At 38.0% G+C, this 13193-nt stretch overlaps 1 protein-coding gene across 1 annotated transcript in view; it reads right to left on the minus strand.

Annotated features, from left to right (window-relative positions):
* IL17RD (interleukin 17 receptor D) overlaps positions 1 to 13193 on the minus strand; it is a 42170-nt gene that overhangs the window by 11686 nt on the left and 17291 nt on the right. The window contains exons 2-9 of the mRNA XM_059856419.1: positions 8749 to 8806; positions 5422 to 5547; positions 3468 to 3586; positions 2689 to 2809; positions 1619 to 1663; positions 1375 to 1526; positions 927 to 992; positions 13 to 67 (exon numbers count right to left, since the gene is read on the minus strand). Of these exons, the coding sequence (XP_059712402.1) occupies positions 13 to 67; positions 927 to 992; positions 1375 to 1526; positions 1619 to 1663; positions 2689 to 2809; positions 3468 to 3586; positions 5422 to 5547; positions 8749 to 8806 (742 nt within the window). The remainder of the gene's footprint in view (positions 1 to 12; positions 68 to 926; positions 993 to 1374; positions 1527 to 1618; positions 1664 to 2688; positions 2810 to 3467; positions 3587 to 5421; positions 5548 to 8748; positions 8807 to 13193) is intronic.

A 13193-nucleotide genomic window follows, 5' to 3' on the forward strand; every position in this document is an offset into this window, starting at 1 on the left:
CAGAATTCATACCTGGTTTTAGTGCATAGTGCATTGTTTTCCTTGTTGTATTAGTGTCATCAACCAGCTTGGAAAAGTAAAAGAATAGTTTTATTTTCTGCAATATGAAAATAACTGTAACAGCTTTTATGACCAAATGTGAAGAAAGGTACTGTTCCAATAGTTAAAACTTAAGAGCAGTACAAACTAGTATAATAAAAATTGACCAAGAAAGAGAATTCCAATTAAAAAAAATAAAAATCAAAGTCCAGGAATTATGCAGGCCCACAACTCCATTTTAAAGCACAAAGTGCTGTGCACTCATGGAAGCAAAGCTATGGAAAAGTCAAGAACATTCTGATGCTGTGAGATTCTAGCCTTTGTATTTTCATGTATTCATCCTGTACCACATTAGTGCATAACTCCAAACTCCATATAAAGTACTAGTTAACTTTCCTCACATTTTGGTTAGACAAACAATCCCTCTGGGCCTGTGTTCCAAGGACACCCTACAGCCTCAGGCCCTGAAAAGTATAAACATAAGTGAATTGGGGGGAGCAAACTGGGGGAATTTGACCTCATTACCTGAAGCTGTAATTGGAGGACTAACCCCTGATATGTAAATGGACCAAACTTATGTCTGAAAAAACTCCTGCCCTTCATCCATTTTGGGTGTAGCCCCTTGGGGAAGCTCCATCTGCCCTTACTATACCAAAAGACCCTTCATTAAATATCTCTGCTTTTATTCTTCTAACTTGGCCTGGCCTCTGTTTCTAGGTAAGCCCTAAAAAGGCATCATTCTAGAACATTTACTTGTCCAAGTTACTTCAGTAGGGATACCTGGAGTTCAATTCTACCACAGTGATTTGAAATATTTTAATTTTACTCCATTTTCCCATTAACATATTCATTTAGGTGTTGTACAGAAGACTGTTTAGAAATGTTACCTCAATGATATAATCCCCTGGAGACACATTCTGAAGAACACAACTTGTAGTGTCTGTGTTCTGCTCCTATATAAAGAAAGAATATTTTGCAAACAATTCACATACTTTGAAAACCTAATAAAGAATTCACATTGATTTAGAAATAGGCAGTGCCCTCTTGTATTAACACACCTCAGACCAGCAGAACTAACTCTGCCCATTCCCTGATACAATTGTCTGCCTGCAGAACTGACTTGTGTTATCCAGGCCCAAAGGAGTCCCCAAGCCTGGTTTTGACTGCTGAGTGCTATCACAGCACATTGTTATTTACATAAATAGCTCCAAACAGTTTTACAATTTTAAAACTGACACTATTTTATATTAAGTTTTTGAGGTTCCTGTAAGACCTCAGAACACCTCATGTCAATAGCTTTAGTGCTTGTAAGAGCTACAAGACTCAGCCACGTACCTGTCTGCAGGTCTTCTGCTTAAAGAGTCCTTCATGCTTCAGTTTGTAGTGAAGAAAGTAGTACCTAAACCCAAAGTTGTGAGGTGCATGATCAAAGGACACTTGCATGTTAAAACCTTGCTGGGTAACATTCACATTCCTTGGCTTCCAGTCTGTCAGAGGAGATATTCATGAATTGCAAAATGACTTCAAGTACAGAAAAGTTTTAAAAGATAATTCTATAGAAATATTACATTTTACTTACAAGGTTTGCAAACAAGGTTTTCTGGCTGTAGCAACAATTCACATGCTACAAATATAAAGAAAAAAATATTAATTATACAGTATCAAACTGCTATGCTATTTAAACAGAAAAAGAACAAGGGCCAAAGTAGCTCATAATTTGGAGAACCCTCACTTCTTTCCCAGACTCTAATATACCTGGACTAAATGCATTTTGCCAACTTAACTCCTTTGTTATGATTTCTAGTCCCTTCTCATCTTCATATGAGAAACAGAGACCCATTAATTTGAATATCACATTTCTTAGAAAAAAGGGATAACACCAGGCACAGCACATCAGGAAAGGAAGTTAAAACTAGTCTTAAATATATTTACTCAGAATAGGTAAGTATGCTGAGCACTACTACCAATGGTACAGCCTTAACAGACAGACTGGAAAATACCTTAGGCAAGTTTTACAGGGAAAAAAAACCCCTTAGCAGGACAAATATCAACAATTCACCTCAAAGGGTACTTGCAGTTTCTCACCATACTGTGTGAGCACTGAGGAGCTTATTCAAATTTCTTCTCTTCACCTCCAATGAGAATTGCTAAGTAATTGCAAGAAATTCAACTTGATGTGCTGCTATCTAATTTTAGATGTCCTGCTCTACATCTGTCTTTAGATAGTTGTTTTTAAATTGTAATCTCAAAGGCAAAAAACAACCTGCCTTTCTTCACAATGTCCAGAGAGGAGCAAACCATCTTCAAGAGTTAACTGAGAACCACAGAACAATCCTGCTCCAGGCAAACCTGAGATAATCTCAGGCCTACCTGACACTTTTCTTCTGGTTGCTCCCTAACACTTATGATCACACACCACACATTTATCTATGGCATGCAAATTCATTCTGCCTTAACACCCAGATCTTCCTTCCACAACAGTGTCAGTAACTACTTAACCCAAACTCACCCAACATCACCCACTACATTCCCTTGCTGGGAAAACCAAAACTCTGAGGGGAGGGGAAGCCCACTGAAGAGATGATAGGCAATACTACACAAAATGCAACACTACAGTATATGCAACACCATATTATGTGCAATACTTACATCTAGTTCTGAAGAAAAATGGGTGATAATTACTTTCATTTTTAATGGAAGGAAAAGGAACAATCTTTACAAAGTAATCGGTTTCAAACTTCAAGTTTACAAAGGGCTGGGACTCCATTCCCTACAAAAAAGACAAGATTGCACACATTTTAACATCAATTATCACAGCTGAAAGTATTTTTCAAAACAAGCCCACAATTTTGCAATCAAAGGCTGAAATTAATACATTAAGAATCCTTTCTCTACCCCTCTATTCCAAACTGACACGAGGAATCTCAATCCATGGTTGGATGTAGACTATTACAGATGTGCATTTGTACTCTAGTCACCCAAATGGCAGCTCCCAGCTTCAGGAAAGTTCCAATCAAAAGGAACAAGGTCTGTCTCTAAAGCAACAAATATCATTAATTTCACCAATAATACTTTTGGGAACCAACCAACTCTTACAAGGGCATGGAGCAATAGGACAAGAGGGAATGGCTACAAACTGAAAGAGGGAAGGGTTAAATTGGATATTGGGAAGAAATTCTTCAGTGTGAAGGAAGTGGGGCCCTGAACAGGTTGCCCAGAGAAGCTGTGAATGCCCCATCCTTTCAGGATGGTCAGGCCAGGCTGGATGGGGCTTGGAGCAACATGGCATAGTGGAATGTGTCCCTGCCCATGGCAGGGGGTGGAACTGGATGACCTTTAATGACCCAAGCCATTCTAGGATGATAAACTCCTTCAAGACTACTCACAGTCAAACAACACTGAAACTTTTCTTGAAACAAAGCACTTACTGTTCGTTTGAAACTGGGGCTGAGCTGCTTTGGATCTTTTAAAGCCATCTGCTGGCATTGTCTTCCCTCTGACTTTAACTCCTCCAGTATTACTCGAAATCCCTTCAGGTATTCAATCCCTACAAACAGCAAGGCATTTAAACAGAAGGTTGATATTTCAAAATGTATAATGTGGTATTTAATGCAATTTGAATATATTTAGTTTGTCTTTAAAACGAAAACTTATTGGTCATATGAAACATGTTTGTATTCAATACCTGTTGCTGTATGTCAGTTCTGCATATTCCACCTTGCCTATCTAGAATTCAGTCTTTGGCAAAGGCTACAATCACTGCATACTTGTGTAATGCTTGGAACAGAGGGGCCCATGTCTCATCAGGGGCTTCCAAATTACCACTGCAATGTAAGTTATCAGTACCTTCTTCACCTTCAGAAATACTTCACAGTAACTTCACATTTCCATTTTAACAATCAAATATAACATTTTGCTGGTAAATTATAGAAATAGTCCTTTACAAATTTTACTATCATCTCTGAGACTACCAGATTAAAATGGTAACAATTGTTACAACTTCTTTAGTTCTAGTACAGTAAGGGCCAACAGAAAACTTGACTTAAGTGGAATGGAATTTATTCCAGTGCATGTATACTTCCAGTTATTCATAACTACTGCCAGAACTACACCCATGTTGTTCAAGTTACTCTACTGCAACTTAGCACAGTGTCTTTATAATGTTCTCATCACAGAATTACTTCATGATATGACTAAACTGAGTCACAGTGATGTGAATATCCCAGGAAAATGCCAGTGTTACCCTGTGACAGTTTTGTGGCTCAGGTATCAAAGGCACTGCACAGCTCTTTAACTCTCACTACTCCAGCTAATTGCATCTCTTCAACAGCATTAGACATATTTATCAATGACACAGTCACAGCTTTTGTAAGCTAAATGCTACATAAATCAAAATGGACTCATTTCAGTTTATGCTATGCTTGTCAACCCAAAAAATAAAATTCCAAATGTATCATTTTCCACCACCTCCTGTGGTTCACTAGTTTTCACAGGTTCGTGGGTTTTGAATAATGTTTCATAATTCTGTAGAAGATAAAGTGTTGCCAAATGTGTTCTTAGCATTCAGGGAACAAAAGCACCTTTTGTCCTTACACGAAGACCCTGAAAGTGCCCAGTTCCCATGTCACCCAAGATCCCTGAACTGCAGTTTTGTCCTCAACCTGTCCAAAGGATTTACCTCTGGTGGTCATAAGGAAGAACTCAGGCTTTGTTTCCCATGGATGTTTGATTCATCCAGTCTGCAGCTGAGGATTACCAAATGCCTTCAACTGCACAGTGCTGCAGAATTCAGAGGCATTTTTGCATATTCTTTTAAAGCCCAGAAATGCGTTTCTCAGTGGAAATGGATTTCTGCACATCCTCAATTTTGGACACTACTGCTCTAGTGGGCAACAATGTCACTTCCAGTGACATTGAAGTAATTGAGGGATACTCCTAATCACCAGACCTGGCAAGGAAACACATTCAAGTCTGTATAGCTGTGATTAGATAATGTTTACTACCTGTAAGACAATCTGCATCTTAAAGAACCTTTAAGTGTATCAGCAACTAAACTCAATCAATGCCACTGAAATGCACCAAAGCCTTAGGGCAGAAAATTAAACCAGGGACAGTTGCACAGTTCTGTAGAGCAGGAATTCACTAAGCTGGGATAGTAAAAAGCAGGGTATGACTGCAGAGAACATTCTAGTTTTAAGGGTGTTTTTGAAGCAAGCCAGAAAAAAAAAAAAAGATCTTTGCAAAAGTGTTAAGAATTCCTTTCTTCTTAGGCAGTTTGCATCAGTGATTCCAAGCATAATTTAATTATTTGATTTAATACCTATGAGCATGGAGTTATTACCAAACCCATGACCAATGAGTCCATTTCCCTCTAGAACTTACCAATGGCATTTGCTGTCCAAAGGACCATCACAGCCACCTGTTCCTGGCAGGCAAACTGACTGATAGTGATGTTCTGCACATCTCCAATCATGTGTCTTCCCACTGAACTCAGGTAAGGAGTGCAGTCTAAATATATGGACAAATAAACACTTTATGTTAAGAAAAACATTCTAGCTGACATAAATTCCCTAACATGTCTTCAAGACTGAGCAAAGTAAAAGTACCAGTGCCTTCTTTTCTAGAAGGACTACACTGCAAATCCCGATGAAGTTTTTGTCTCAAGACCCAAAATCCCACAAAACCTCACAAATCATGGAGCACAACCACTGGGACTGGTTACCAGCCCAGAGTTCACAGGACTCCCAAGGATGTTACCAGTTTATCCCACCTGTCCCCCATCATGTGTATTGGGACTCCCAAAAGAGAACAATTTTTCCCTGTAGCTGTTCAAAATACTCTGAAGACTGACACTAATTTTGTTCATGAACAGTGCTCAAAGCAAGAGGATGCTGGTCAATGATCAGGCACATCTGAGAACAATAAACCACGTGAAGCCTGAGAGCTGCTCAAGAAGTGCTTTTAACCACGAGACTGCTTGATCCTGACCACAAAGAACCTGCTGCTGAAATCCATCTCCTCTCTGCCTTCCATTCTGCAGCCACATCCCTACAGACCACTTAACTGCCACTGGGTTCACTCAGGACTGGTTTTGTCTTGCTATCCTCACAAAATACAGTTTATTCCCTAAAATTACAGTGCCACCGCTTTAATCAAGAAAACAAAACATAAACAAAAGATTCCTGAGTTTGTTGTTGAACTTGTTCTTTTTCAAAGACGAAAACAACCCCAAATTTTATTCCTTTTACAGCTTTACAATAATTAGGCTTATATTTTGTGGCAGGAAGAGAAGTAGCAGGCAGGGAATTCACTAGTTCTGAAGCACAGTATACATGAAGATGGGTGTGCAAAAACAAACATTCTGTTCCTGAACTAGGGAAACTAACAAAATCCAGAAGAAATTGATCTGTAGATTGTCTATTAACGACTGATGATTAATTTTTTAAAAACTGAGATAATTTATATGCTATGTATTCATCTATAGAGAGCTTGTAGACAGGAAACATGAAAAATCAACTGCTATGATACACCAGTACAGGAAATTTGAATTTAATTCAGAGGTGTGATCTTAAAGGCAAGGAAAGAAAAATTATTAACTGTAAAGGGGATTTAGAAAAAGGCTTTTTACTATGAATAACCATGGCAAGGGGTCTTTTCTATAACTGTCACAGACATTAGAATAGAACAATACAACCCTGCCCTTGACAAAAGCTGGGTGCTTGCTACTGACTCCACTGTTTGTAGAGCTCAGTTGCTACGAGGGAACTCAGAGACAGCACGAACTCCCTCCTAGGAGGAGAGAGGATCTCTGTCAATGGAAAGGTTGAAGTAACTGGTTTTTGCTAGGTCTGGATCTAATTAATAGCAAGCTCAAGATTTTGGATCCTGGTTACCAGAATTTTATGGTCAAATGACAATTTGCCAAAATGGAATATAGCACAAATGCCTGAAGTTTTACTGCAAGCTACTGATTCAGTTATAAAGAACAACAGTTTTAGGAAGAAAACAGCATGGAAAAATCACACTTTTTACTTGAATACAAGTGACATACTAAAAATACAGACATTTCTTTTTCACCTGAATAAATAATCTAACTAATTTAGCATCATAAAACACACTTTCCTAGAGTTGCTCAGTGGCAAAATAAGAGCCTTTAAACCACAGCCAGCAAGCCAAATTGTGCTCTTTTGTGCTGGCTTATTAAAGGTAAACATATATTTCCATACCATGTGAGCTCTTTAGTCTTCATATCAGCAAACTCTTTTCCTAGTCCTGCAGAACTCAAATAACTCCTTTGTCCAGGAAGCACAGAGTGCCAGCAGAATTATTAATTAATACTTCTCATTGCTTAACACAGTTTCTGGTGCCAGAATTAATGGAAAAAACATGACACATACTGGGATTTAAACAGACTCATTGTGTTAAATAAATGTGGGATCCCTGTTCTGACTTGTACCATATCCTAGTTTTTGTTATGTAGATTTAAAAAAAAAAAGCCCACAACTTTTTCTGTAGTGACCACCTACATCTTGCACAATCCGACACACTTAAATCTTGCTCATTTTAAGTATTAAGATCAAGTTAGATTTAAAAAAATCACAGTGAAGGATTGTAAATTCAGGGATTAACATAAAAATAGAGGAGCAAAAGGATGATCAGAAGGAAACAAATCTCTATTGTTAGGTTTCCTGATGCAAGCTCTCAATGATGAAACTTTACCTACATTCTGCATCTGAGGTAACTTCTTTGTATAGGCAGAAAAAAAAACACCTATGACTTGCACTGGCATTAAAACAAACATTGTTTTAATGTAAATTAGAACCTTGTTTTGACTGTACACTGAGTTTATACATGATGGCCACTAGCTGCCCTCATAAGGATAAATTCTTAATTAGTTAGCAGTCCTGCTTTGACAACTAGACAGCAAAGATGATAAACCACCTAAAATAACCCCCACCAATAAGATACAGCCATTTAGCAGATGTTTGAAGAGGTGTGAAGTATTAATGCCAACCTGTTGATCACTGTTACTGTGCCAGAGATGACTTTATTCTCAGTTTAGCTGCAAACCCCAGCACAGCTGCTACAGCTCTGAACCACCTGGCTGCACTGCAAATGCCAACTGCAGTCCTCCACTGGCCTGGGCCTTGAAGACTGTAGCTAATGAAAGGTTCCCACTGACTCAACTACAGGAAAAGAAGCTATTCAGTATTCACATTCAGTATTAATCCTTGCAAAGACAATTTTTTTATTATTTTACCTGTAAACAAATACAAACTAACACATTTTCTACCTCGAGACACACATTAGGACATTTTCACCCAAAATTACACATCAGACAAAAGCTGCATGAAGCACAAAATAATCCTATGTCCTTGTGTGTACTGAAGCTTTCAGTGACTATATTTTTCACAGAATAAAATAATTGTCTATAATGTTCCAGTCAAATACTGGGCAAATTATGTAGGCCAACCTGAAAGAGAAACCACTACAGATTGTTAGATATTTTCATTATCAGTGAGACACAGAAGGAGAACACCTACCAGACCCAGCAGACACAAATTTTCTAGATTCTAAAATGATGTCAATATTCTGACATTATTTTGCTTATGCAATTTTTAGAGCCATTTTAGGACCCATGTTGCTATATATTGACAACTGTGATGGAGTCCTTGATTTCTGTGAATATAGTGCAGATTTCCAACTTACTGTCATATTTAAAGGTGATGTTGAGTAGTCCATTGTTCTTTGTGACTGATGGCAGCCCCTGCAGAGGAAAAACAAAGATATGGAAAGTCTGAATGTAGTATCTGCATGAAGACATGGAAGTGTGGCTGAAGTAGCACAATCTGCCCAGTAGATGGGAATCACAGAAGCTAATTTTTGGGAGAAAATTATGTGATATTCTCAACTTCCACCATCTATGTGAATTGTGTATGTACAAAAACCATACCTTTAATCAAGGTTTAATGACAAACTAAAGTGGGTTCTCCAGGGGAAACAGGGTGATAGAGAAGACAGGAGAACATCAGCCCAAGAACTGTCTTCCACTCACAGCCATGCAAAAGAGCATCAGAAGTTCCAAGAGTGTGGCACTGCAGAAACCCATCATGCTACCTCAGACACCCTTTTCTTTTATCAAATCCTGTTACAGCAGATACTGCAAAGTGAAGACCAACCAGAGAACTGCCAGGGAGAAACCCAGGCTGATGAGTCTGCTGTCTCTTCTCTGCTTAGAGAAAAGAACTTTGGCCCTGAGACATGCAATACCTCCCCCTTCAGAAAGCACTGAAATTGTTTTGAAACACAAAATGTAGCATCACCCTCACAAGGCACCAGGCTGAAAACTGGAATACTGATTCTTATCAGACAATATCATTCCCTGCAAGGCAAAATACATCAGATTTCCCATTAGCTTTAAAAAAATACCACCCATTTACATAGAATTGTATCTGGGTTCACTGCTACAATGCAAACAGCAAAACATCAGTACAAAAGGCTTGCAGCAGGAATTAGATGTGGTCAGGATCATGCCTGAGCACTCCCTGTGTGCCTCTCCACTGTCAGACCCAGGTATCTACAAAGGAAAACAAGGCAGGAGTTGTCAAGTTAAAAACAAACCCTAAAACACTTCCTAAAGGATGAAAGCAATTCAGACTTTGATAGTACTGTTACAAGCTAAATTTGTAATCTCACTTTCTTCTTAGGTAGCTTTTAATTGTTTAAGTTTGCTTTAGTTTGGCATTAAACCAGCTGTTATACAAAAAAGCTTCCTGAAACAGGAAGGAGTCTTTCTTTTCAGGTGTAACTTTTCTATTAATACCTGTTCTAGTCTGACTCACATTCTGTTTCTCTGATCTTTATGAAATGTCATTTAACTTACAGCAAAACAAAGCCATGATTTGTTTGATTTAAAAAATCACAAAAAAGTAACTACTGACTTTTTATAAAGGGATAAAAACCATCAAATCAATTGCTACTTGTCTTCCTTTTGTCCTAGAGCTGAAGTTTTGGGAGACATAAATTTTACTAAACTCCACAGAAAATTGGCACATGTATTTTTATTCATTAGATAGGATTTTTATATGCTATATTAAAATAAAGAGGCAACACTTCTCCTTTAATTGCATTTCTACTGGGATTATGGTGACATAACAAAATATGCAACAGTGTAAGTATAAAGAAATATACCACAAGCTTTGCTAATTCAGATGCAAAGACAGACATAACAGAAGCCAAACTCTGCTGAACTTATGCAGCATATAAGATTTACTAGTGGCAAAAATTTTCTCTCAAGCGTAGAAAAGGTACAAAAAGGCTGCAGGAATTAGTGAGAGAATCAGGGTCACCCCAAAGTATTGAACTAAATAACTGTTATTTTAGTTCTAAGTTAAAGCACATAAGCTACTCAGATAATTTCATCATGCTCAACTGCAGTATTCATCCCTCAAGGACTTACTGCTGTGAGTTTAAAAATATATTCTTCCAGGAAGCATTCCCTTGCTTTTGAATTAAAGTAATTGAGCTATTTAGGTGGCTTGTAGCTAGGAGAACTTGTTTAGAGCATCCTACTTCAAAAGTATAAACACTCATGTTATGGCCTCAGGGCTCTGAATTCTTAGCTAATTGTCCCTGCCATGGGAGGGGGGTTGGAATTAGATAATCTTGAAGGCTCCTTCCAACCCAAACCATTCTGTGATTCTACCATTAATTAACCAAGAACATTTGTTGAATTTCCATTTGTTTAATTTAATTTATTCTGAACTTTACTAGAAAACAAGTCTTTGTGTCCTGGAGCTTTTCCTACAAAATCCCTGTGGTCTACATACTTCTTCTATACATGTGGACTGAGAAGAAATACATAGGAAAGAAAACAGCCAAAACATCTCTTCTGAAGAACTCTAGACCACTGATCTTTGAACAGATATCAAAGTTGAAATGCACACATATTAAATTACAAATAACCTTATATGTCAAAAAGCTGGGGGAGCAGAGGAGGCATTAGCCACATGAAATCTCACATGATGGGAGCTCAAAGCACAGAGCTCTACAGAAAACCTGCTAAGCTAAAATCCAGATCCTGTATCTGTACTGGCCAAGCAAGGCAGGAACAATTTCCATCACACACCACACCCCTCAAATCACAGAGATCAATGTGGGATCTGCTCCTCAATCTGTATAAACAGCCTGAATAACTAAGGTTAAGATCCCCAGATATCCCAAGTCAGCACAGATCTAAATGAGACCAACCCACATCATCTCCTGAAGAACTAAAAGCTCATTTGGATGTTCAAGGCATGTACAGGCATTTCATTCTATTTAAACATCCATCTTTCAACATGAAAGAGCACAAGTATTAATAAAAGACAAAGACTATTCTATGAAGTTAACCTTTATTCTTGTTTGTTTAGATTTTTCCAATACCCAACCCTCATTCATAGTAACAGCTCAGTAATGAAATGCACTCATGACAACTCTTTCACCCATTACTAGGCCAGAGAGGAACAAAGTTAGCATTACATATCCAGAAATAAAGCTAAAATGAAATTTGTAACCACAGGAACTAATTGTGCCTCCAAGAGAAGTTAAATTTAACTAATTTCTGCTGCCAGAGGCATAAATTAAATACAGTTGAATGAAATGAAAACTCTGTTTGATTTTATTGAACTTTTCCCTCTTCTTTTTAACCTAGAACATCTAGTGCTTCAAATTTGAAAGGAACATCTATTTTTCATATCTGGCAATTCCTGCCAGAGATAGCATTGGTGATAGAAATGGATGGGTGATTTCAGAATAGCTCTGTAACTAATCTTTATTACAAACAATAGTGAAATATACTCCCACATTCTTCTGTTGAGCAAACACTCTTTCATTCAAGAAAGCCAATTTATGTGTGTGACTAGGTACTGTCAGGCAGCCACTTGAACATAAATACAGGGAAACAGAGAGAGATGCTAGCAGTAATTGCAGCAATCTGGTAGAGGAGGTAGGAAATCACTACCCCTCAAGCACAGCCTTGTGCAGCAGACCAAAACAGTAATCATGATTCATCTTTCACATGTTGTTCATCAACACACACATGGTCCTAATTTCACACTCCCAAGAGGCAAACTGAAGGGACAATTGTTTTTGAACTTTAGCATCAAGATGAATAATCAATGTTTATCATACTCATTGCTCAGTAAAACAAGGGCTTTGTATTTGACATCTGCTCTTCTTGTTTCAAAGCTTTATTCATGATTTCAACCAAATAAAAATATTTTCTATTTCTAGAGTCATCAGTAAAATGATGAATTATCTGTATTATTTAGATGCCTGCATTTTGAATTGCTTTCAAGAGAATATAACAGAATACACAATCCATGTTGATGTTTGCTATATGTTGTGTGTACTCCACAGACTGCAGAATTAATTCTAAGCCTTGGTGGATGGGTTTGTACTGTTGTTACTTGCAACAGTAAATAATATATTGGCTGGGAAAAAAAACCCATCACTTGTGAGCATGAAGGAACATCTTAGAATAATAGAAGCATTTAGGCTGGAAAATACTTTTAGATCACTGAGTCCAACCACCAATGATGATTTTATGGTTGACTTCCTACATTTTGTAATTACATTTTGTCTGAACAACCCTTCTGCCATTCTGACTAGATATGGTTTTCTCAATGTCCTCCTATCAAGAAAAAATATTGAACAGCTGCTGGCTTAAATCCCACCAGGGCAGGAGTGGTCCTGAAAGGTATTCATGGATACTCATTTCATGGGGTCTTTGGGGATTTTTGAGGTGAAACATGCTGGCTGAAGAGCATGAGCCACAGCATATCCCATCTGAACAAAAGAAAACCTACCAAACCAAACCAGTAAAAATGCCTTTTCATTATGCCCTGCTCCTGCCTGGTTTAGTTTCTATTTTCAAAAGGCAGTGGAAGGTTATCTCACACTGCTCTGTCTGACAGAGCAGTGAGAAACCAGTGCAAGGAGAAACACTGCAGAAGTGTTTACAGCACAACTCTTCAGATGCACATGGCTCTGTGCAGCTGTTCACTGGAGTTATGTGAACTGGTTTCTTTAGGAACAGGCAGCTATTGGGGCACAACTTAACCACAAAGGAAGCAAATTTAATCTGTACTGCTCACCAAGACCGTGAAAATCTT

This window comes from Haemorhous mexicanus, chromosome 11 (genome assembly GCF_027477595.1).
Source record: "Haemorhous mexicanus isolate bHaeMex1 chromosome 11, bHaeMex1.pri, whole genome shotgun sequence".
In the NCBI taxonomy this organism is placed as follows: Eukaryota; Metazoa; Chordata; class Aves; order Passeriformes; family Fringillidae; genus Haemorhous; species Haemorhous mexicanus.